This window comes from Parasteatoda tepidariorum, chromosome 2, assembly GCF_043381705.1.
Source record: "Parasteatoda tepidariorum isolate YZ-2023 chromosome 2, CAS_Ptep_4.0, whole genome shotgun sequence".
Lineage (NCBI taxonomy): Eukaryota > Metazoa > Arthropoda > Arachnida > Araneae > Theridiidae > Parasteatoda > Parasteatoda tepidariorum.
The window spans coordinates 27548446-27576039 of record NC_092205.1 but is presented as its reverse complement, the minus strand read 5'-3'; the positions used below and the strand labels follow the sequence as shown (position 1 = coordinate 27576039).

Below are 27594 nucleotides of genomic sequence, written 5' to 3'. Positions count from 1 at the left end.
GATAACTTACAAAATAAAAAGATGACTAATTGTCCATTGGTTTATGCATACCTGCCAACTTTTACGCATTTGGCGTAAAATTTTATTTCTATATTTAAAGTGGTAGTAAAATGTATGCTTTCTATATGTTCCTTGTATTTATAAACTTAATTTATAATATTTTTGATCCACCACTATTTTTAAAAAAATTATGCATATATAATAATATGTAACCCTGTTGTAATAATCCGCATAAGCTTGTACAAAATACAGCGAATTTTTCTGCTTAATATTGTATTTTAAATTTTATTTTACTACCACTGGGGAATATCATCCTTGAAAGCATTAAAAGTTGGCAGGTATGGTTTATGGCAACTGAAGTATGTGATAAGAAGGCGTTATTTATAAACCAGTACCGGTTTCAAACTAGAACTTAATTTCTTTTGCAGTTGGGAAAAGTTGCATACCAGCCTTTATCCAGAGAGGAAGTCTATTTTCAATTTCAGAATTACGGAACAGTTTGCTTTTTTTTTTTTTCCGGTTGCAAACTGGCTAATGTGATTAGCATCTACGATCGCTAATATAAAATACCAGATTAGAATATATCAGGAAAAGCATCACTGTAGGGAATACAAGGTAACGGAACTCAACCTTAAAAAATATCAGTCCTCGGGAAAAAAATGGATTTTTTATTAATTATTATTATGATAGGAATTTATCTTTGGATAAACAAATTTTATATGCAAAAAATTTTAGATTCGCTTAAAAAGTTACCGAGATGCTGCGATATATGCAAAAAGTCAAATTAACATTAGGGGGTCCAAACTTTCGACCGCTTTTCTGACCAAATGATTGGGACCATATTTCCCACTCTGTTTCTAATCGTCGATAATTCAGAAATAAAAAAAGCATGTTAAAGGTTGTTGAAGGAAAGTACGTATCTGTGTCTGATTTCATAACTTAAAATATCGTCTGCGCTAATTAATTAGCATATTTGAGGTCATCCCCTTTTAAACCATTAAGATTAGCATTTAGTTCTTGAAAATCCGATCATTAGATTAAAAGTTATTTAGGGTGTTCCTTTTTTTTTGTGTGCACTGTATGCTGCTAAAACATTTCTTTAACCATAACATAACGCCAATTTTTCGCAACCTTAACAAAGTGTATTTCGGAACTGCAATCCAGCGCCAACTAAGTGAAAAATATGATATATTTAGAATATATTATATTAGGTCGTTGGCAGGCTTGGTTGTTAAACTTATAGACATAAGATGTTTGTTATTCATTAAATTATGCGCCCATATTGTCTATACGCATTTGCTACACCCTTGTGCAAATTAATTGAAACAAACTTTTTTTTTCGTGTTTTTTAAAGAAGATGTTTTGGGGTTGTTTCGGTTACAATGGGGTTGGACCTTTGCAGCCTATTGACGGTATGATGCGTTCTGAGCAGTACATTACTATTCTGGGTAAAAAAGTTGTTCCGGAGTAGAAGAAACGATACCCTGATGGATCAGGGATTTTTCAACAGGATTTAGCTCCTTGTCATACGTCCAAAATTGTCAAGAAATTCATGTCTGAGAATCAAATTGAGACATTGGAATGGCCAGGGAACTCTCCGGATATCAACCCAATTGCGAATCTCTGGGCCATATGCTAGAATCGCCTACTAAATATGGACAGTACAACTATGGAGAAGCTAATCACGGCGTTAATTCATGTGTGGTACAAGGACACAAATATTATAAATGACTGTAAAAAATTAGTGGAATCCATGCCGAATCGTGTCCAAATGTTAATAAAATGTCGTGGAGATCATATTATGTACTAAAAATTTTTGAGTTTTTATAAATTTAAATAAAATAGCATTTTCTCTTAGTTTTCTGAATTTATAGAGTTTGTTTAAATTAATTTGCACAAGGGTGTATATAAGTGGTAAGTTGTTCACACCAGTAGCATAAAACCATGGTGGACGAGATACGATAAATTCTTGCAAAGCCGTTTTACCGCTTTGTCTGAATTTTATTGTAGATCTGTTACACAAAATGTCTAAATAGAAGAATATATATTTAAAGGGAGTTTGAGAAATAATGAAGTTGGAGAAATAAATTTCTCCAACTTCATCCACATTGAGAAACATATGAAGTTGGAGAAATTCAAATTCCTTCAGCAGTGTACACACTAGCAATAAGACAGGAATAAAGCCGATGTTTTGTCCAATTCAGGCTGTTTCCCTACGATTTGCATAATTTCATCTAGTTGGTTACGGTTTAAGGTAGGCCAGTCTCAATAGTGAACTTTAGTTCATTATTCCAGACTATCTTTTGGCTCAGTTGTAATAATTGGATAAATCAAATTGGTTCATCCGAGTAAGAGTAAATCAATTTGATAGTATGCTGCATAGAGCCAAATATATTATTAATGTTTCATAAGAACACTCACTTCACATAAATGCACATTACGGGCAATTCTCTCCGACAAAATAAATTTGTAAAACATATTATAAATATTTTAAAAGCTTACAATAAATACAGGAATACAATAAATTAAGGAAACTTACTTACAATAAATTAAGGAAATATTAAATAATAAACTGTTAAATTTATATATAGGAACAGTAATAACTATAATATCCAGCTTAATTTCGACAATTTTCTAGGTGAGATAAGCACATTCTACTGATAAAAAATAATTTTAAAAAAATCAAAAGAAAAACAATTCGGTTTTGATTACAATTTTTATATTTTTTTACAAATCGTAATTGAGAAAAAATTTTCAGAACTTTTCTTAATAAGGATAAAAGTTTTATCTTATACCTCGCCCCCCCCCCTCCCAAAATGTGCAATGCTTACTTTATTTTATATACATGTACGAAGAAGAAAAATTTTCAACCATAGTTAAGACGAATTTTCTTAAAAATGGATTTATAAATAAATATTCAGCAATATAGATGATATTCGACAAGGATTAGAACATCGCAATTCAAACTAGAATTTAAGAAAATTTTTAGACAATTATCACATTAATATTTGAAAACTCCTTCCAAAAATTTAAAAGTTATTTTATTTTGTCCACTTCCAAAAAGATACCGTAATGTGCTCAATATCTTTCTGATTAACTTTAACAAAAATATTTAAAAAACCTCTCTAACAACGCACTTGTGAGCGGTACACTAGAAATTATCTTCGTTTTATGATTTTAAACCTGATTATTTTCTTTTTAAGTAAAATGTTTTTAAATTTATTGTAACTATTTCAAAATGATTTTAATACTTAGACTCTTAAAAACTCACATTCAACAAAAACCTATCTAGTTTGTATGAAAAACATACTTGAAGGTGAAAAATAATCAATATTTTAACAAAAATAAAATAAATATTAACAAATTACGAAAAAATTAATTAATATATAAAAGCAATTTTGTAAATAGAGTTTGTGTTTGGACACAGTTCTCGTTTATAAAACTGAAACTATAGTATGATCTTTCTGCTCTTTTATTGTTCTCTACTCAAATTTGTTTTGCTTTTTTCAAAAGAAAAAAATATTTAAAATAAACTTGTGAAAGGGAACATACCTTTTTTTACGTTAATTTTAATAAAACATTTTCTACTTTATTGTACATTGATAAAAATTATTTTAAATCTAGTATATTACTTTTTAAGAAATATAGATTTATTAAAATAAAACTGGAAAATTTTAAATTTTATTAAGATTCAAAAAATGAAAATTTACAAAAATCTCAAATTTTGGGGAAAAAAACTTTTTGTGTTTTTTTAAAGAAATACAAATTTTTAGAATTTAAAAAATGCATTGTCATTAAAAGTATCATCATGCAGTTCCTTAAATTGTCTCTAATATACTGGGAAAGAAAGAATAATTATTGAATTCTATCTCTATGAAATTTATTTATATCTTTTTTTTTCACTAAAAAGAAAACTATTAAATTCTAATTAGTTAGACATATATAAGACAGAAATTTTCCTTATTAGAAAATAAAACTACAATAGTTTTCTAATTGATATTATACTAACTTTATGTGCTGTATTTCTGAAGCCTTACATAAGTTTTTAATAATAAAATAAAATTCATTTCTTTAAAAATAGGTTCAAAAATTAAAAAAAAATATAAATATAAAAAAATTTACAATATGGAAAAAAAATTATACGCATTTTAGTTTATAACAACTAATATAATTTTAAAAATAGAAAATTATTAAAATTCAGTTCTATTACAGTTATCAATGATTAATAAAAAAAAAAGGAACTAGATGAAAAATTCTGAATTTCAAGCTTCAAGAAATTTACACTAAATAATTCCTTTTATTTTTTCTCCTGTTTAAAAATCTATTCTGAAATTCCCTTAGTAAATACATACATGAAAAACGAAGCAAACAAAATAATTTCAAACAACATTTATTGAATCTGTATACAGATAACATGGTGATTGACATGCTTTTATCTAAACACTTTATAATATTATGGCACTATCTAAAATTTAACATGTATAAATGCTACAGTTTAAAATAAATATTTTTTTCTTAAGTTAAAAATACTCCAACTTTTTTTGTATAACAAGTAAATTTAAAATAGATTCCTTATTATAATTGTAATAAATATGTTAGTAATTCATAAACATCCACATAATACCACAATTGTTAAACACATCTTCACATTTTACATCCAGTCAATGAACACATAGTTTGGAAAAAAGAGGACTACTACACTAGTTGATCAATAAATGATAATAAAATACAAAGCTCAAAAGAATTGCCCCAGATTAATAAGAGTACTACCAAAAAGCAATAAATATATTCATTAAAATGTACATACTGGAGCAGATCAGTGGTAATTTTGAAAATTCGTCAATAGATGGCGCTAGAATTCCAATCGTAAATCAGCGTTTTCAGGAAAACTAAACAATACCTTAGTTAAATGGTGTATCTACTGCAGACAAATTACTCTTACCATTGCCACTATGATACCCAGATCAGGCTACAAGGAATTTTCTTTTTGTCATGCTTCATAAAAAACGTGTGTTAGTGACGCTTTGTTCAGGAAACACTATTGATTTGAAAGTGCATATCACAGCTATCGTCAGTGTCGATAGAAAAGCAAGTTAGCTGAGAATCATATTTCCCAGTTGATGTATTCCATAAAATAAAAGCACATATCGAACATTTGCAAAAAGTATATTCGCAACTTATTTAAATTATCTCAGCTTGTGTATACATTTTTAATGAATACATTTATTACGATTTGTATAGTTCACCTAAGAAATTAGAGTACTGATTAGGACTTGTCCTGTATTTGTAAAATTGATTTATTTTCTTATATTGTGGAAGGTATTAACACAGCAGATCGTTTCTTCTCCCCTTATATAGTGACAAAAAAACAATAAAAGTAAAGTATTTAATTTAACTGCATTTATCTGAATTATAAAATGCTATCTTAACAATATTAAACATTTCTAATGATTCACTCAATAAAATGATTTCAATAACTAATTAAAAACAAAAGCATAATCTTTTTCATTAAGAAAATGCTATAAAATATAATACTGGTTCGAAAATAAAAATTTGAAAGATTGTAACTTATTTTTTTCTCATACATGAAAAGCCTGTAAATAAGAAATATATAAAAAAAATATGCCTGTAAATTAAAGATATGGAAAAGATTATTTTATATTTTATCCCTTAAAATTTTATTTGGTGTCTTAAATGCAATTAGAATTATAACAAAATACTTAGTCCATATAAATGTAATATTTCTATTACATTTTCAGAGACTAAGGCACCTCTGAAAACTGATATGTCAGAACAATATTTTTTGTTTGATTAACAGATCATTTTAAATGCTCATTAATTTCATAATGTAACCATTTTTTTTTTTTAAATTGTGCATGCATATTTTTTTCATGGTGTATAAATAAAATGAGATTACACAAGCTACATAAATAAAATATTAGTGATCCAATATTCTAAGATTACCAGACACTATTTTGTTCTCTAATACTGACCCAGGTGGAATGTCAATTCTATCTCCATGATTAGCAATAATAATGACAGTGCCCTGTTAAGGAAAAGAAAACTATAGTCAGCCATAAATGAGATTCAAAATACCGTTCACTATCACATCAATCACTAAAAGTTACATTAAAAGAGAAACAAGGCTGTAATTTTCTAAAAAAAAAATTTAAAAAAGTTTTTTTTTAAATTAAAGAATACAATGGTTCCCAACAAATGGTCCACAGCCCACAAATGAGTTGCGTACTGAGTAGTACAAGGCCAAGGATGCTGGTCCACAGTCTAAGCTATGATCAAACTTAGGGGTTTAAAATCAGTTTTTTTAGAGGATTCACTCCTAGTGAGAAATGGCATCAGAAGATGAAATTTGCAAACATTAGAAGATGAAATTTGCAAACATTATACGATGAAATTTGCAAACATTAAAACTCAAAAAAAAAAATTCAGATGCTATACTAAGAAATAAACGTTCTGTGGTACTTTCTGTTTTACTTTCACTGGTACTTTAAAATTTAAAATTGAGAAAAAAAGTGAGTTTAGGAAGCCTAGAGTAAACCATAAAGTTTAAAATGCTGAGAAAAGGATTTCAAAATACAAAATTATTGCCCAATAACTTGCTTAACTCCAAATAATCCTGCCATAATTTGCTTGCATTTTGATATCTTGAAAAGCATTTTCAGCATTTGAAACTTCCTGGTTAACTTTCACCTGAAACCACTTTTTCCATAGTTTAAATTTCAAATTACTTATATAGGTAAAAGAGAAATCAACATAAATAATTTCTCCCACAATCTAGTGTACCCTTAAAACGGACTTAAGCACCATTTATCACAAAATTTCTGAACTGAAGCAAGGAACTCTGGAAGAAAAATGTATGTGTCCTGTTTAGGACTGGGCTATAAATCGATATATCGCGACATATCGATTTAACGCCTATATCGGCAAACGATACAGCAACTTTCATTCCAAGCGATGCATCAGAAATCTGATTTAAGCCGTCGTGTGAAGAAGANACCACTTTTTCCATAGTTTAAATTTCAAATTACTTATATAGGTAAAAGAGAAATCGACATAAATAATTTCTCCCACAATCTAGTGTACTCTTAAAACGGACTTAAGCACCATTTATCACAAAATTTCTGAATTTCTCCTGTTACATAAATTTGATGCAATTTTTTTAAAATCATATATTTTTTTGTCATAAATTTTTAAGTCTGTTAGTCTAATTTAGGATACTCAGAATATATATATTTTTTAATACGAAGCTAAAATTATTTCATTATATCTAACATTTTAAAACCTCATTATTTTACTTTTAAAAAACCATTATATCAAAATATTATGCAACCACTTAAATATTACAATAACTATTTAATTATCAACTTAAAAATTAAATATGTTATTCACCTTTAAAGACACGCCTCTCCCAAATGTAACATCACCAGATACAGTTAAATGATCTAATTCCAACATATCAGGAATACTAGCAAAACGTCTCAGAAACTCCTGAATCTAAAACATGAAATGAAGAAAGACCATTATTCATATTTCAGGTCACAACATAATTACATATCTGTTTTTCGAAAAATAAAATATAATTTTGAAACTGCAGTAAAACCTCCAAACAACAGACCCTTTGAGACTGTGCTTGTTGACCTTCGTTAAGAGGTGGCCAATATTTGGAGTTATCAATCTGTATGCCCTTCAAATAGTACTGTAGTACTAATACTGTAGTACTAATACAATAGTAAAGTATATGTGCAACTCCATGATTGCCTTGCAGTGAGTAGTGAATATTTCACTTCAATGTAAGTTAAGTTTATCAAAAATTTGATCAACAATCTTTGCCCATATCATCATATATAATATAATAACTACCAATTAAATTTCTAAATTATTATTCATAATTTTTTTCAGATATATTATTTGAGTTGAGCAGCTAAGACAAATATTAAAGCCCTATGAGTTTATTTGAACAGGTGAGTTTATTTGAAATTAATTAAACATACATAAATAAAATAAAACTCACTTTTGCAAAATGGTTGTCTCCTAATTTGACTAGTGGCACAGTGGGGAAAGCTCTCAAATTACTCATAACCAAAGTGCCATTCTGCATGGCATAGAGATTGCTTTTGACGAGCAGCAAATCAGAAGTCTTCTTCACCGGAAGGAAACGACTCCTTGGCACATTTATTCCTGTTGAGAAATGAAATCTTATTGTCATTGGCAAATTCATCATCCTATTCACCGTCACATTTTTTTTAAAATTTTTTTTACTAGTTACAGAAGTAACTAGAAATATGAAAGAAAAACAAGATTAAGAGACTAAAACTGCAGTCATGGAAAATCTATTAGGAATATTTTTTTTTAGATTACTGCAACCTAGTTTTAAGGCAACTCTGTCAACACACTGACAAATTATGGCTATTCTATCAACAGATTTACTGCTAGTGATTATTCTAACTACTGATCAACCAAAATTAAGAAGCTAAAACTTTTGACTGTTGTCTTGAATGAATTATAAAGAAAATATTTCCACGATTACTGCAACCTACGTTCAATGAAGACTAGGCTTTCAATGCACTGATAAACGGCGATTATTCTATCAACAGACTTAACTGATTATGATTATTCCAGACCAATTATTATTAAATAACTAACACTTCTGACTGCTGTCCTGAATATATAATTGAGACTATACTTTCCACCTACTTTTGAAGTTATTTTATCAACTGACTGACAGACAGTGGCCATTCTATTAACAGATCCAACTGATAATGGCTATTCCATTAACAAATCTACAAATTGCCTCTATTCAAGCTACAGGACAAGAATATTCGTATCAACTTTCACCGATTTGAAAAAAATATGGTATTATTCTCTCAATTCTTTTACCTAAAAAATAACACAAAAGATCTACAATAGCAATAAATATTTTTAAAAAAATCATTACCAAGTGCTCCACAGAAATCTTTCATGGCAGCACCAGCAGCTCTTTCTAACTGTATAACATTTATTCCACTGTCTAAATGCTTTAATGGGAAAAAAAAACATTCTGAATATACTTTAAATATACATACATACATAGACAATGAACATCAGACTGGAGATTATAAAAAAAATATCATATGCAAAAATATTCTGAAATCTACAAATGTGAAATACAATTATTAATGCTATACATTCCAAATACAATTTTTTTTTCTATTCTTGAATTTTATGCAGATTAAGTTAAGTCTACGTATGAGATGAATAAAAGAAAGAATTGTGGAAAGGAAAATATAAAAGAATAAATTTGATGAAAAACAATTAAGACTATTTTAGGCAATTAACAATATTTCTATTTAAATGGTGCTACATGAAATGAAAAGTAAAGGTAATACAATTACAGTTATTTAATAACATTATGTTTTTAAAGGGTTAACACAAGACTTGAAAAATCACATAAAGATCAACAGGTCAGAAAATGATGAGTTCAAAAAGTGTTCACTTTATCTAGGAATAGTGGTGCGTTTGTAACCATGTTTTAACTAAGATTAAACTACTTTAGATTAAACAAATTCAGATATGGAGGATTTAGGTGGCAAACTCCCTGCTAAAACTTTTATGAGGTGGGTAAAATGTGTAATAGTGCAAATATAAAATTGAGATTGATTTTGTTATAAACCACATTAAAAATTGTCAGCATTTTATCAACAAAGAAAAGCTTAACCCTCTGACGGTTCTGCACATAATTCGTATTTTAACCTACAGTTTTCACCGCATAGCAAAACCAACTGTTCTATGTAATTAGATAGGGAAATAGTGTTTCGGGGAGAAACATTCTCCCAATCTTGCCCTTTTGCTAAACCGCCAGTGGGTTAAAGACCTCAAATAATGAAAAACCTTAAGACGTTAACAACTTAAGGCTTTCCTTTGTTTTATCATTTATTTTATTATGTATCATCCAGCTCCCTTGATAAATATTAACGTCTATATGAAAATATGATAACTTCAAAGTATAAATTAAAAATGTTAAGAAAAACTTTATCAATCATGAAGGCATGGCTATGGATTGAAATAGGATCTTTGTACTATATATGAGTTTTATAAGACCTTTTTTGAAATAGATATTCAAATTTATACATAATCAAAATATGAATAATTAAAAAATTAAACTTGAATGTTGCTCTTTTTTGAACAATTACAACATTAAATACCCTTAAGTGAACACAGAAAAGCAAGAATCACACTATAAAAGCTATTCAATTTATGGAACCTTAAGAGTTATAAAATACATTGCTATTTATGAAAGACTCAAAAATTCATAAAAAAGATGGTATTTAATTCATACCTTAGGATTGACTATAACTTCCATGTTTAAAGAATCTTCTTTTACTAGGCGGGCAATAGCTCCTAACTTGATCCACAGGTTATTTGTATTAAATATTCTGCAATTCCCAAAAAATAAATAACTGTTTTAGAAGCATTAGAAACAATGGTTAGCAAATACTAAAATATTATGATAAAAGGTTTAATAACAGAAAAATAACACAAAGTTATCACACAAAACTACCTAGTAAGATAACATTGGGAAAACAAACTACAATTTTTTCTCAATAAACTCTAAAAATTATTGTATTTATTAGAACAAAGCAATAATGAATTCCCATACATTTAGATTACATCAGCGTCAATATAAATGCAGAATTTTAATGACTCTTGTAGTTTTCAGCTCTCCATCTCCAAGGAAATTATACAAATTTCTTTCAGACATATTACATCCTTTTATGCCCCCCCCCCCTTTTCCTCATTATTTCTGTTAAACAGAATGTAATAAATTTCGCAATCAGATAAGACTGATACTTTTCTTAACCTTATCTGATTAATACAAGGGGAATTTTTCAAATTAGAAAAATGAAACCCCTGCAACAAAAGAACTACTGGTCCAAATGAATTGAAATTTCAACAGTATGCTCCCAAAGCAATGTTCTTTATAGTGTGGTTAAAAAAGTAAAATCTCACCAACAGATGGTGTTGTACAAGTAGTAAAGACCGGAGAAAAGCTTGCACATGACATGCATACAGAAGCCTTTTATGGCATTCCATAAGTTTTTGATAGGGGTAATATAGTTTTTTTCTCTCAAAGCATTGTCCATTTCTTCCAATTGATGATATTATTTGTTTTCGTTAACTTACAGCGTTCTCTATTGTTGTGATCTTAAGATGTTTTTAATCACTTGTAAAAGACTCACTTTGCTTTGGGAGCAATTTCACTTATTTTGAATCAGTGGTTCTTTTGTTACAGAGGTTTTTATTTCACAACTTTAAAAAAAATCCCTCTATATAATGGTACCAAAACAATGTAAGGAATTAAAAATAAAATAATAACATTTCAGCAATTTTCCATAATTCTGGCAAAATTACACAAGCAAAGAAAACCTAACACTATACGTTACATTACTGTATATCTACTTTAGATTAATACTTGATTTCAGTTCATTTCAAAAGCAGCTAACTCAGATACCAAGAAATTGTTAGATTAAGTACCAATTAAGTAGGTATGTAAGCAAAAATTCAGCAATTTTCCTTAATTCTGTCAAAAATTCAAAAAAAAAAACCTAACCTGAACACTACTAAACATTACATATATCTATTTTACATTAATACTTGATTTTAGTTCATTTCAAAAGCAGCTAACTCAGATATAAGAAGGAATAAATATTCCCTTTCAACATGTGATGTGTGTTCCTATAAATTCTACAAGTATTTTTATAATGCATTCAATTTCCTACATTTTTTGCTGCATCCTGATGAAAATCTCTGGTAGGATTTATAAACTTATTTATAAAAATATTAGACTTACTTAAACTTCTTCACACTCTTGAATTCATCAACCTTTAAATAAAAATTAAATAAGGTAAATAAACACTTTCAAATACGAACTAAACATTTAAAGCAAAATTTTTATTTTATGAAATCATAATCGAAACTAATCTAAATTGGTGATCAAAACTGAATTCCATTTAATTAGCAAAAAAGAAATTATTCTATTTCATAATCTTGAAGTTCTAAGTTACAGCAGTTCTATTTAATTCAATTTGCTGTACATTTCTAAATATTTCTTTCAGGAAAATTTTCTTTATAATTGTACACACAAATATGAATAAACTTAAGCGTCCCACCAAAACAACATCTGTGCACTTTTTTAGTTATATGCTTTTTTTATCGTTAATTTCTGACAGGGAAATTTTCCTTTATTTATTTTTTTTAATAAACCAAACATAGAAAAAGTTTTTATCCCTTCTAAATGAACTAATACTTTAAACAATTCAATTTTACAAAATACAAGTTTTTATATTACATACAGTAATAAATAAAATGTATTGCATACATTTTATTTATTATTGTTTATTTATTTACTTTTTATTATTAACAGCTCTTTATATTAATCTAATAAAAAGAGAATGTTAAATACATTTTAGAAGTTATAGCAACAAAGAAGTAACCTTTTTAAATCATGCTTAAAACATTGCACTTATACAGCATCATTTTAATGAAACAAATTATAAATTATTTTCATGAAAGAAAATCTTGTCTGAAAGACGAATAAATGTTCAGGATTCCAAAATCTAGTTTCAGATTCTATTAGTTTATAAATTTTGTCCTAGAGATATTAATTTATAGCTATATAATTAAAACGGATTTTACTAATTTTCTCACATCAGAGTTGGTTCACAGAGAATTTATAATAGATTTTCTCTTAATGTCTCATTATTTAAGAATCCTGTATGAAATTTTACTTTAAATGCTATTGTTTTAAAAGATGAACATTGTAATAAAGTCAATTTTAATATTTGATTTTTACTAATATGAACAGGTTTGAATTTTAATCTTACAATATTTATTATTAATATGTATTTGAAGTTTTTTAATTTTTGTACAACTGAGTCACTATTTCAGGTGTAGCAAGGGTGGAAATTTTCTGTAGACAATCAGAGTGCTACTAGTAAGGGAAGGCAACAGTGATTTTACGACCCTGTACCTTTCGATACATACGATATATGATACATACGATATACGATACTATACATACGATAAACTATACGATACTATATACGATATACTACACATACGATAGTACCAGCATATAGATGATATTCTGGTTTAAGAATCAGAACTGGTTGGCAATAGAACAAAAATCAGTATTTATAAAACATTAATTCAAACCAGAAGTCTTCTACGCCAGTAAAAGCTGGAGATTGACTAAACTTATAAAAACAGGCTACTAATTTTAGAAAGAAAAATACTGCACAACATTTTCAGAGCCGTACAAGAAAAGAAAATATGGAGAATTTTCTACAATCAATATATGCAATCAGACATTGTTTTTGTCTTCAAATAAAACTGAATAAAGTATCTTTGTCACTCACATAGATCAGTGGATTATAAACCTAGAAAAGATATTAATCTTCAACAAGCCAGGTGGTATTAGAAAACGAACAAGACCATCACTTGCATTAGATGGCTTGATGACATAAAGAAGCAGACTCTCAGAGAGAAACTTCTTGGGGTGGCCCTGGCCTACTCTTAGCTGTAGTACCAAGAAGAAGAACCTCTTAAAAAAGTATCTATTAGTCAGCTAAGGCATCTCTTACACAGCTGGTGGAGAGCAAACTTTTCATCAGTGACAGCTAAAAAACTGGTGGGCATATGCAGAAAGGCATTCATTAAATCAGACATGACTGATAATCTTCTTGTTATTTGTGGTAAGTTTGAAGGGTAAGTTTAAGTTCCAGCTCAGGTGCCGTCCATGTCAACTGACCACAACAGAATTATGCAGCAGTCTTACCATAGCTGTCAGACGATAGTGCCCTGATGAACGAGGCTAGATGTTTGGCCAGGGATATGTAATTCCACTAAACAGATAACATTTTCTGTTTAGTGGAATTAAAGTACATATAAGTAAAGTGGAAATAGTGGTAGATAAAATTAACATTAATAAGTTTTTTTTAATTTAGAAGTAGAGACCAAATTACATATTTAATAAAACTTAATACAAACTTACATGTTCTTTTGGCACTTGAGCAATTTCCATTAAACACAATTTACCTTCATATTGTATAAGAGTACCACCCTATAATGAAAAATAAATATTAAAATCAATGAAACCAGGACATACAGTTAGAAAAACAAATAATAATAACACCAGCTGAATTAATACTGATCATAAACAGATAGGAGCTTCTAATGGTACTTTCCACAGAATGATTTTGGCTAAACTAGAACAGGTTGGAATTCTCAGTTTTTGCACTAAGACAAAATCTGTTACCAAAGACATGAAATACTGCTGGCGTCAAAAGTGATATAAAAATAAGCAATGTTCAAATGCTGTCATTAAAAAAAAACTTTATTATCAAATTAATGAAAATTAAATCATTCATTTTGAATTTAAATTCTATGTAGGTATATAATAAATTTAGTCAAAGAAATTTGAAATTTAAAAACTAATTCAAATTCAATGCGTTTCTATAAATTCGAACTTTTCATTCCTATTAAGTCACTTATTTCTTTAAAAATTCTCTTTCATCATTTGCAAAAATAATTTTTATACTAAATCTCTTATATTCGTAGGCAGATAGCATTTCAGTACTCAGAAGTACAATAAGCAAAGGTACCAAAAATATAGAATATTGATATTTTATTCATTATAAAATTAAATTGATCAGTGTTATAGTTTTGGGTTAAATTAGAACTAATATTTTTTATCATAGGGCATTTGAACCACAAAGAATTTTTGCTCACAGCATTTCAAACTATTTTCTCTCCACTTATATTCTCTCGCTTTTCTATAAGGAGAAAAGATTTAAGTTTTTGAATTACTTATTGGAAGGGAGGGAAATGAGATTTCTTAGCTTTTTTTCACTTCTTGTTTCTATGAAATTATTTCTGTTTTTTATTTATTTTTTTTAGAATTGTTTGAAGAATAGAAAAAACTATTTGTAGATTAGTCCTAAACAAAAATAAATTCATATATCTCAGTAGTTAAAAGGAAAAAATTTTTTTTGAACAGATTATCACAAAAACTTTTAAAAACGATAATTTTTATTAGTCAACCGTAAAACCGTAATCTTGACTATAAAGTAGTAAAAATAACAGATAAATCATAACAGCTGGTACCTCTGAATGACTGCAAATAGTAAAGGTTTTGGATATTTAATTGAATATAATTTTCATAAACAAATTTAAATGATTTTACTTTTATTATAAAGTGAATACAATAAAGCCCTCATTATCTGACACAAATGTAACCAGGGACATGTTGGAAAACCAAAATCATCAGATTATCAAAGGACCTACTTAAAATCAAGTGTGCAAGTATATAAACATAAGTATAACTAACTAACTCAGTGGCGCGACAGCCCATTAAGAGGGCCAAGGCCGACTGTGCCCATCTCAGTTTTCTTGACCTTGGGCTCTGGGGTGCAGGAGCATATGTTCCGGTCAGGTGGTCAGCCGAACGCGGAACCCCCAGTGTTAGTTCCCAAGCATGCTTGGTACTCATTTTATCGACCCACTGAAGGGATGAAAGGCTGAGTCGGCCTTGCCCGGCCCAAGGATCGAACCAAGGACCTGTGGCACGACAGCGCGAAGCGCTACCGCTCAGCCACCGGGCGTCAAACATAAGTATAGTATATAAAATAATATACATATATAAAATAAAGTATGCAAGTATATAAACATAAGTATAATATATATAAAATTGGGTGCTCAAGTATACAAACATAAGTATAGTATGTATAAAATCAAGTGTGCTAGAAGTAAAATTACTAAATACAATTAGGAACTATAATGAAGTTTAATACCTTTACTTGCATTTTAATTTTTTTGATCAAAAATAATAATACAAAACCATGAAGAAAAAATACATATATAACTTTTTTTTTATGTTCAATTGTAATTTAATAGCAAATAAATTAACAGCAGTAATTGGATTAAATTTAATTTAAAATAATTTTAAGTCACATGAGGTACAAAACTGAAATGCAGTTATTGGGTAATATCAGCATCCTAACACAACATGGGAAACTTTAAACATGTCTTGTAAGGGATGTCGGATAACCAAAGAGTTGGATGAAAAAGCATTGATTAATTAATTAGGCTTCTGCTGTACAAAAAAAATACTTAAAAAGTTTAACAGCTTCTTAATTAATTTAAATATTTGTATACAACACAAACTTTTAAATCACATGCTCCTATTTCTCAATATGCCCATGTTAATGGCAATCTCGAGTTAATATCCATCATTTTCTTATCAAACTAATAATCCTAATTTCTATATAAAGAGCTAGAAAAAGGGTGGTTAAAATTATTGAATAATTTTTTTTGAAAACTGATGTCAAAGGAATTTTGAAATCTCAAAACTAATGCTATTAAAAGGAAAAAATTTAAATAATTTAATCAGTTCAACTGATTCATGGAGTGCATTTGAGAAAACACAGTATAATATGTGTGATTTAGCAATTAGCGGGAAAAAGAATGTTTCATAAATTTTTACCTGACTCGGTTGTTGTATGGACTTGGAACTATAAAATTAAAGGTGGAACATTTGGATGTCTCACAATTCAGTTAGAATTTGTCACAATTTACTGGAATTGGAGATGAACTTAGAATATTGAATTATACATCGAAAACATTGAAACACTCCACACACAGGAATCGATACACATACACTATTTATTTTATCAAGCTCAAAGAATAATTAATTAGGATGCGCAAAGCGCCATCTGTGGACTGTAGTATTAAACAATGTGTTACCTTCACATCAGCATTTGTCTTGTCAGTCACTTCCATAACGAATTCTGGAGACGGTGGTTTTGTTGGGTTTAACAACGAATTCAAAATATCTAAGCTGATGGTTAAGATTTTAATCTTTTTTTTTGAACATTTTTTTATTATAATACAATTTTAAATATATCAAAGCAATAACAAGAAAAAAGTAAAAAGATAGGCTGGTTTAAAAAAATATATATGAGCTTTCTCTATAATCTACTCTTGTATTCCTTATACAATTTTACATAAATAAATAAAAAATACTTTTTATTTTACAGCAGTACATGTGAAAATAGTGTTATATTTAAAAGAATATGCGATAAATAATTTCCCTTACTAATATCTTACACGTTTCATGTTTGCAAAGTTTAGTAATCTCATAACAAAAATATAAAATCCTAATGTATGTTAATATAGGGTGGCAAATAAAACATATTCTTGATAACTAAAAAAAATTTAATATAACATATGTAAAGTAAGAAGAACAAAAAAAACACTTATAGAAATAGCAGGGATAAGAACGTCTCTTCTGTTCGCACATATTCATCGTCTACCTCTCGTTACATGATCATTGTCTGCTCGTTTTCTATTACCCCGTGATCATTTATTATCGTCATCTGTCGGCGTGTTATAGTTACGTTCAATTCAATAGCACTCAATATTTATATAGGGCAAAATTAATGGTCACTACTGGCCACAGGCAACTAAATATAATAAATGGTGATTAAAATATTGCCTGCATGTCTCCATCCAATTGCCACTTTTTTGTCAAAAATGCAAACCATGCGCCTTTCATTAATATGTTTTTAAAAAAATAAACATGCAATTATTAAAAATATTTTATAATATTTTAAAGATTAATTCCTATCCCACTTGTTTCTTAAGACATTTCTTCATTTCGAAATGAACCTTGTAATCTTACCCTATTACGAGAATAATAAGAAAAAAATAAATTCCTTACTTTATCAATAACTGCAAATTGTTTTACTGCTTTAAAAGCTTTGAAAAAGTAGCCCCACGTTCTAAACAGTGGACACTGTCAAAAATGCTACAACTGCCCATTGACCAACAGCAAAATTTCCAAATTTTGCTCAAGAATAATCATCTATTAATAAAGCATTTACGTATGCATTTTATAAATTAAGTCAATCAATGACAAATTACTGACTCACTTGATTTATCACATTTAATTATGTGATTATTAATGATGACTTCGTGTTTTGCCTTAATTTTCTTTTGCATGATAAACATTTATAAATCAATTAAAATTAATTCTGATTTAAATTTTTTAATATAAATAAACTATAAATATAATAACAATTTTTAAATATAAATAAACTATTTAATATAAATATAACCTTTAAAATAAAAATGATAATTTTTTTAACCATTTTACTTAACTGAGACTTATTTTACTTAAAATTGAGAAAGGGAAAAAGAAACAATAATTAATTCCATGGACGTAAAATTCATTTGATACATTTTTTCCTATATAAAATTTAAAATTCAAGCAAAGAAGGAAATCAATTCAATAAAAAAAAAATTTACTATTCATTTTCATTAAACTTACCAAATTTTCTTCTACAAAATTTTCAACTTAATTATTATTATTTTGACTTTTATAATACGATTCATGTATATATAGGCACATAAATATTTCATTCAAAAATAAAGTAAATTAGATTTAGCTATAATTAAATTTAAACCTCAATTTAATCTTTATCAAAAAAAAAATCGTATAAAATAATCTACCAAACTTTAAAGGAGATAATTTTATGCTATTTTAGGAAAACTGTTAAAAATTTGCACGTTGATACATTGGTCAGCACAGCTTTAAAAAAAAAAAAGAGGAAAAATAAAAGGAAAAGGATACTTATATCAACAGTTGCCCCAAGATTATCTATATTTGAGATGAAACAATATTCTCTACCTTCTGAAAGAAAAGCTTCACACAAATTGGATTTATAAAACGATTCATAGAAATCACCATGGCCAGGTGGGTACCAACTAAAATAAACAAAAGTCCTAATAATTCAAGTTCCACTTAAAAACATAAAATAAAGACATTAAAAAATATAAAACCTAAGAACACATAAAGAAAATATGAAATAATCAATGAAAAATATGCACTAGGAAAAAAAAGAAAATAATGAAGGCATAAAAATAAAATTATTCATTAAACACTCATTAAACACTGCCCACTCATAGTTCATGTGTTGGTGCTACCTCAACAAAAATATATCAGCAAATATATGTATTTTCAAGCTTTGTAGTAAATTAGACATAGACCATCTGAAAAATCTGATTCTTTGCTAATATTTTGTTTCAAGGGGCTTATTGGAAAACACTTCAGTCATTTTTAATCTGCCAGTTATTTTTTAGGCTTGTTAGAATAAGCCTAATGGCTTTAAGCTAATAAAAACACCTGCAAATAATCACTAATTCATTTCTGAAGCTACTTGAACAATGAACGATGTATTTTCTACTTAGCATATGCCAGGACAGACAAAACCTGGGCGTCAGATTGCTAAATGACTAGAAAAAATAATTTTAAGACTAACTTTTCAAAACACATTTTTCTACTATTGATTATTTATTATAAGCATGAGGATTCGTAAGAAAAAAAGTCGAAAATTCAATACTTTTTCTTTGCTGGAAAATTGAATCAATTGAAAAATGGTATTTTAAAGCTAAAACCCAAGGCAATGTTAATATATATATCCATTTAATGTTTGTATTAAAAGAAACAATATTAGTTTTCCTTCTGTTTTAGTAATTATTTCATAGTTTGTTTCATTAAGTTATAAGAAATTACAATTTAAAAGGTTTGTTTTCTTAAAATTTCTGCTGAATTAGGTCTTTTTAATTGAATATTTAACTCCTTTACTGTAGAAAGACACACATATAACCCATATAACTTAAAATTAGCGACCATAATATAACTTAAAATTAGAGATAAGTATATCGATCAAAAACTAGTTTTTTCTTCTGCAGCAAATGCAATGAAATCAGAATACTTCCGGATGCCATCTTTTGAAATTTTACAGTCTTTCGACATGTGCATTCATTTTGATTAGCCTAAAAAAATGCCTAGAAAAGACTGGAAACTTTTCCAATTAGCCTGATCCATTACAAAATAAAGGCAGCTGTTCACAAGGAGCCAGATTTTGTATTTAACCTGTGACATATACACAAAATTGTACAAATAATTCTCGTTGTTATCACCTTGTATTATCATTATACATTAGAATTCTGCCTGATGCCTTAGTGATGAGCAAAGCAGAAGAACTGTTTTTTTAAATAAAGTAGTTTTATTAAAAAATAAATATGTAACAATCAATTTTAAAGATAATTCAATGAGAGGGACACCATACAAAAGTTGTTACTTACCCTTCAGCATCATCCTCATCAAGTGATGAAACAATAGGCATGAAACTCTCTTTATTCACTCTAGGATACCTGCAGACAAAATAACAATCACTAATTGTATATTATTTTTAAAAAAATTATCCACATCATTTGATACACATTTCCTTTAAGTGATTATAAAAATATACAACAACTTGGTAATTTCTAAAAATGGAGCTAAAATGCTACTTTAAAAATGGATTTACTTCGTCATCTGTTACCCATGCTAAATCTTTTACTACACCGAACAATTAAGTATTCAGCTAGCTGAATCTTAATTTTTTTATATATATATTTAAGGTATAAAAGAGGAATTAAAAAGATAAATATCACAAATCACTAGACATCCAAAGTTTTAAATAAAGTGGCTGGACCACAGAATTGTGTAAAAAAAAAATTCAGAGCATTTTTTTCAAAAATTTAAAAGGATTTAACAATTTTTATGCATCAAATTCAAAATTTTATTTCAAATTTTTGAAGTTAAAATATTACTTCAAAATCAAATGTTCCAATTTTGGGACATCGGCATTTTAAAGCTCTATTTTTAAATTTCATATGAGTCAATGAAAACTATTGCTTGCATTCTATTCAATTAATAATATGAAATTGATTCAATAAAAATAATGATGTTGAAAAAGAAAAGGGATATGAATGTGTTCATCTACTTTTGACCATGAATATCAGAAATAGCATGAATTTGTAGGTAGCTGATAAGAATGTTAATGACAAAGGTTATACATAGAAAGCAATGCAAGAGGTTATACAAGATAAGCACTCATTCATACTCAGAAATTCTAACTATTGAAAAATAGTTTTTGAGAAGGTGATAAATTTCAGGGGGGGCTTTGTCTTTTGTCATGTTTATTCACAATGATAAAGTTAAAATTGCACAGTGTCAATGTCAACAGGACAATTGTCAATGTCCCAACAATAATATTGGATAGATTCTTGCTAAAGGCAGTTTTTTAGTGATTTTTTCTAATGGCAGTTAATCAAATATTTGCAAAATATAGTTTGTTCTTTACCATTTTATTAATTATTTTGGCGTGCCCGGAGCAGTTCTCATCTCTGTCAACATTCCGTTGAGAGTTGTTGCTTACAGTGCAAACAAAGATCATTTCTATATCAAGAGATGATATTTCAAGAGGTTAATGGAAAAAGGAAGTTTGTGATTTGCTTACTTTTGCTGACAAAGTGATATGATGGATATCAGTAGATAATATTTATGTGTGGCATCAAAACTTCCTTATTTCAAAAGCAGAATAAAAAATGCAGTAATAATAGTACTGAAGGAAAATTTTTAACTTTGAATTAAAAGTTGAATTCGGAGAAAGGAAAAGTTGGAAAAAATTTCATCAAAAAATTTTCAGAGGACAAGAGGTCAGAATATGAAAAGAAAACACAAGAGACTCCTTAAGAATAATCAACTTAAAATTTTATAAAGTAAACTGAAACGTACATTTTATTTATGTTAAGTTACTTATATTGTTTGGATTTAATTCGGAAATAAAATTGCTGCATTAAAAGTCAAAGTTAAGCAAAATCCAGAAGGGTGTTCCTATTTAAGCATGGGAGCGGATTTATAATTTGCTTATTTTTGCTGACAAAAGAGGAAGGGGAGACCAAAATCGGAAAAAATATGTTTATGTAATATTTAAACGGCCTCTAATCATGGAAATCACATTTACATTGAAACACATTTGTTGAATAATAAATAAATATTTATTAATAAATTTATCTAAATACAGCCAGTTTACACAGTAAGTTTTACAGTCAGTACCCAAAGTTTCGCATCCAATGAGGGAAAGGTTGAAATATTGTTAATTATTTGATTTATTTATTTATTTTACAGAAAATTAATTTTCTGCAACATACAATTTTAATTGAAGCAACAATGTCTAAATTACATTAATTATTAAGTAATTTGCAATTAATTTACAATTGATAAGTCTCAATAAAATGTAATAAAAAATAAAATTTCCAAAATTCATTATCTAAAAAGCATCGTAAACTGTCTTTCTTTGAAGTTAGTCATTATATATAACATAAATATTATGAAGTAAATAAAGAAATAATAATGAAGTACATTTTACATACTTGCTTTGTGTAAATGTATATATTTTTATTCTAAATCCTCTGTACTTTCTCAGAACTTTTTGAGTATCTTCTTCAGTATTAAAAGAATTCATAAGTACTAGAGGAACATCAGCATCATAATGTGTATTTAGATGCTAACAAATAAAGACAAAAATTTTAAAAATTGCTTTTTGCTACTGAACAATGTTTAAAACAATATTTTTAAATTTTAAGAGTATCATAATTTAAAAAGCGCAAATATTTATTCATGCAAATCAAAACAGGCATTATTGAAAAGTTTTAAACAATTAAAAAATTCATAAAAAAAGTACTACAGAAATAAGTGACGCTGAATATTATAGATTAATCATTCAGTAACTTACTTCAATAGCTATAGAAATATTGTATAAAAAGCACAAAAATAAAATCTTTATACTAAATCAACATTGTACTCTAACAAATAAATCGAATAAAAAATAATCATTTTCAAATAAAAGGTCATGAATCATTAAAAAAATTGAAGAAACATAATATCATTCGAAAAAAAACATATTTTATTTAAAAATGTGAAAATAATTGCTTAACATATTTTTGTACAGTATAGATAGCTATAAACATACTTTTATTATATCTTTTCCAAAAATAGAAATAAGCAGTTTTTTTTTTTGTTCTTTGAAAGAGAAAATATATCTACCTCAACTATAAATATGAGGCATAACACCTCATTACTATTATACATATATTTTTACCTTCCAAATACAAGAACATTTAAAAATTGCTATAACATTTGCTTGTCCTGAAATTGAATATTTGCTTGTCCTTTAAAATTTGCTATTTTCTTAAAATACTACTTATAACATTTCACTATTTTTAAGATAAATTTATAGTTTTTTTTACAGTAATACATAATATATTACTAATCAACATGTAATTAACGCTGTGACCAATGAGAACCTAAATGATTTTAAGACATGGTCCTTTTCTGAAAAAGCCTATTGTCACAGTGACCTGTGATGATTACTATTTATTTTGATCTAGGATTCGTTAGTTTCAGTCATTTTGTTTAAGCTATTTTTTTTCTATCGAATATTTAATAATTCTTTTTTTTGTCTTATTTTTTCCTTTTAGAATTGTTGATGTTAATTTCTTGTTTTCCTAGAATTTTCCCTTGCTAAACACCATTTGTACACCACTACTTTTTCATTCAAACTGTGTTTATACGACACATTAATATTTAATTTTACTACATAATAAATACCTTTAATTTTTTTCACTCTGTAACAATTATGTACTCCTATAATAAAATATTTAAAATAAAAAAATTATCACCTCAATTTGTTGAACAGTCAGATCAAGAAAAGTAAGATCATTTCTAACAGGTATTACAGATTTTGGCCCAGTACATCCCATACTTGTACCAAGACCGCCATTTAACTTTATGACAACCAGCTTGTTAAGCATACATTTTATAGAAGACACGGGAGGTTCTGGAAGTGATGCATAATTTTTTACCTGTAACAGTAAAATTCAATTAGATTCAAATAAAAATTTAAATTATATATATTGAGTTATATTAAGAAAAATGTGTGTGTGAAACTTACTGCGTCAACTGGTAGAGGTTCAATTTTTTCCCATTGAACAGATGGCCCAGTTCCTTGTAGAAACTGACGAAATAGTTTTTGGAAGCCATTGAAATCCACTTCATATTTCTTTGTAAAAAACATGTCTTATTAATAAGGGAATATAATGTAATAAGGTATGCACTTCAAAGTAAAAGCAAGATCTCAAATTAGTAGCATTATTATATAACTTTCAATATTTATGTTTGTACGAAACAAAATTTTAAATTAAGAAGCAGTTTAAAGAACATACATAAAAATTTCAGCTAAAAAATACCAACAACCATTTTTTTTTCAAATAAGATAGTGATAGGGAGTTCTTTATTCCAGAATAAGTTAGAATAGTTTAATAATAAGATAGTTTAATAGATAAAATAGGTAACTGGAGTTTGTGGCAGAAAAAATAAAATTTAAAAATATACATAAATAAAAGAATTACAAACTGTATTTCTATATAAAACAGTCCTTATTAAAAGAGTTGGCAGTTGCAATCGGAAATAATCATAAAGAGATAAAAAATTTATTTGTAGAGCATTTTTAATTAACTTTCATTTTATTTACTTATCTCTATTTTTAATTAACCTTTGCATCGTAAATTGGAGTCCAATACGAAGACCGCTTTCTTTTTATATCCATATTTTCATACAAAAAAATTTATATATTTAAATAGTCAAACAAAAAAGTTGATGACTACCCGCATTAACTAGTACAAAAAATCTTATAAATTTAAAATTGAAATCTTCTACCATCTCAACAGTGCCAAAGCTTAGAATAGCCTATTGAGGTGGCAGAAGAAATCCATTTCGAACATTCTGTTCTGCTGCCTTAGTGGAGCAATTTTGAGATGGCAGGCGATATTAAGTTAAAAAAATTAAACCTATTCTTTTTCAGAAATTGTAACTTCTAAGCTTTACTACAAACTGTAAAAAAATACTGAATTTTTTCCTAATTTTTTGAATTTTAATCATTTAGTATTACTGAGATGGCAAAAGTAGAAGAGTTTTAAGATTTTATATGTTTGATGATGATGATGATAGTTAACAGCTTTTCCACGTATATCATTAGTAACTGACAGCTTCTACCAATATAAAGATGAACTGCTGTCAGAGATCACAGCGAGAAGAGGTTAAAAAATAAAGAAAATAGTTGCACAAAATATTTCAATGGTATCTAATGAAAAAATATTTGTAAGAACAATGAGCTATTAAAATTATCCAGAAAATTAATCAGTTTATTTAAATATTATGAAGTTGTGCAATAAATGAAGAACGTAAAAATGAGGCTTACATGGAATGTTAAACATTTATGCCTACCTCTTTATCAGTGGTAGCAGTAATGAGCAATTTTTCCAATTCATGACAAAGCTGAATCTCGGCATCTTTTTTGGTCAGTTCTTTAAACTCTGTCGTATCACTTATCTTTTTCTGATGACCAAATTTCTGTAAAATAACGTAAGAAAAGTTGCTTTCTATTAAATATAAAAGTAAAATGCTTCATAAAACATTCTAAAATAAAATAATAAATAAAATAAAATAATTTTTTTTAAAAATTACATTAACATTATTATGCTACGATATTACATGGCATGACAATATTAGATTAGTTATTAAAAAATTATTATGTTAAACAAATTTCAAAACGTTCAAATTATCATTAAAAAAATTTTAATACATATAAAGTATATTTTGACAAAGAAATTGACGAAGATTATCAATCTCTGAACATATCCATTTAATCGAATGGATGTAAAAAAAATATTTGTTACAAAACGATCCTTTCAGAGCATAAAACTCCAAAGAAAGTTGCCTATTTAAAAATAATAGCACAAAAATTTAAATGTGCTTTGACATCTTATTTAAACAAACCATTTCTAATAAACCTAAAAACAATTTAATGTTGTAATTTCCATTAAAATATAAAATATTACTGGATCAAAATATTAAAGAAAGACAGAACCAAGCAGTTTCACTTAGCGCTGATATTAATTGATATAGAAGTAATACCAACTGATTTTTTACTTGAAAAGTAAATATTTACTTAATAAATTTGGACAGAACTTTTAGAATGAAAAATGTCATTTAAATTACTATAAATACAATTATGACAAAAGTATTAATACAATCTGAAATTAGTGAATTTTTTTGAAAATCTATAACAATAATAAGAAAGGTTGTTCTGGAGGTAATGTAACAATCAGGAATTATTATTACAGAACTTAACAAAAAAATTATTTTCCGGACAAAAATTATAATTTCTTTAAATAAACAATTATTGAGTTTTTAATCAATAACACAAAAAATGCTAAGAAGATCACCTAATTTTATTACACTATCTCCTTCAACATATAACTTTAATTTTAATTCTGTACTTTAATAATAGTGTACTATTCATTTCATAAATATTTCAAATTGAACTTTAAAAAATGTCAGGGATAACTTCAAACATTAAAAATCAAAAATTTGAAAGCATCTAAGGAATATTATAACTTCAATAAGTGAAAAGGTGTTATGAATATAACGAAAATATCATGCCGGATTTTCTTATATTTAACAAAATATTTGCACAAAACTGAAAATAATGAGATAGTATATTTCGTTAGATAAAGTATACAATAAGACATTTAGAATAAATTCAACAAATATTATCTTCTGATGAAATTTTAAAGATACCGACTTTCTCACAACAAACAATATTTCAAAGAAAATATTATTTTATTAACGTAAGGTAAACTTACGTTCTTAACTTCAAGGTGAACACTCATTTTGTTTTGGCAAATGGAGTAGCTGATATGGTTTGAAGAAAATGAAGAATGCGTCAATAAATTAATGAATTAAGTACGAGAGATCAAATGACCATACCAAAGTCACCTGCAGTGTCAGATGAAAGGACACATTTGTTTTGTTTTGATTTTTATGACAGATATTTCAACAATCACAGTTAACAATTTGGATAAACACAAACAAAATATGTTCATTGATCACAAATGCACCACAAAGAAGCCATTCTGACTGCACTTACATGAGACGATTCGAATATCAATCAGCACCTATCAGGTACTCAATAGACAGGGTTAGTCCTACGTCATCAACGACGTCACTAGCACGTGCCGTTCGCCGTTCCAAACAAAGTTTTGAACGGAGCAAACAATATGGCGTTTCTCATGTAGTTAAAAGTGGGTCAACTAAATCTTTGAATATATTAATATAGAGTCGAATTTAACCACTGAAATGGCAAGAAAAAGTGTTGCATATATTAATATTACGTTAATCTCTTTTTATGATATTAATTGGAATAGCTTATTAATTGCAAATGATTATGAAAACTTTTTGTATATATGATTGAGAGAATTTGTATTTAATATTTACCATATAAATTGTATTTATAATCTGGAAATCGGAAATTTGTGAATTTTATTATTTGGAAAAAGTTATTTCTAATTTATGTTTAATTTTTCTTAAAATATGTATATTATATTAAATCAATTTTTTTTATAATATTGAGACAACTTATTAATTGTAAATAATTATGAGAATTTTAAAACAAATTAAAAAGTTATGTAAGAAGCATGAATAAAGTCAGATAAATTAGTGAAAATTATAAAGCATTTTAGATACACGTTTTTAAAATAGCTCAAATTAATTGGTAAATTTACTAAAATGATAGGAAGTAAAAAAAAAAA

The 27594-nt window shown here is 27.4% G+C and overlaps 1 protein-coding gene across 1 annotated transcript; it reads right to left on the bottom strand.

Annotated features, from left to right (window-relative positions):
• Nucleotides 1-4374: 4374 nt before the first annotated feature.
• Nucleotides 4375-26974, bottom strand: UG (UDP-glucose pyrophosphorylase). Its single transcript, XM_043050946.2, has 15 exons — nt 26650-26974; nt 25229-25354; nt 23898-24005; nt 23626-23808; nt 22318-22451; nt 20203-20271; nt 18686-18819; nt 16798-16886; nt 14048-14116; nt 11846-11877; nt 10334-10430; nt 8954-9032; nt 8030-8196; nt 7408-7512; nt 4375-6046 (listed from the first exon to the last, which is right to left on the bottom strand). The coding sequence occupies exons 1-15, from the start codon at nt 26674-26676 to the stop codon at nt 5939-5941; spliced, it is 1527 nt and encodes a 508-aa protein (XP_042906880.1). The 5' UTR covers nt 26677-26974; the 3' UTR covers nt 4375-5938.
• Nucleotides 26975-27594: the final 620 nt, after the last annotated feature.

What these genes read in the sequence shown, in the direction of transcription:
- UG (XM_043050946.2), bottom strand. Translation starts at nt 26,676, where the DNA reads ATGAGTGTTCACCTTGAAGTTAAGAAC. An exon ending in TATACATTTACACAAAGCAA is followed by an intron (nt 20,272 to 22,317) that starts GTATGTAAAATG and finishes TTTTGTCTGCAG; the next exon opens with GTATCCTAGAGTGAATAAAG. An exon ending in AGATTTCTGTGGAGCACTTG is followed by an intron (nt 8,197 to 8,953) that starts GTAATGATTTTT and finishes ATTTCTCAACAG; the next exon opens with GAATAAATGTGCCAAGGAGT.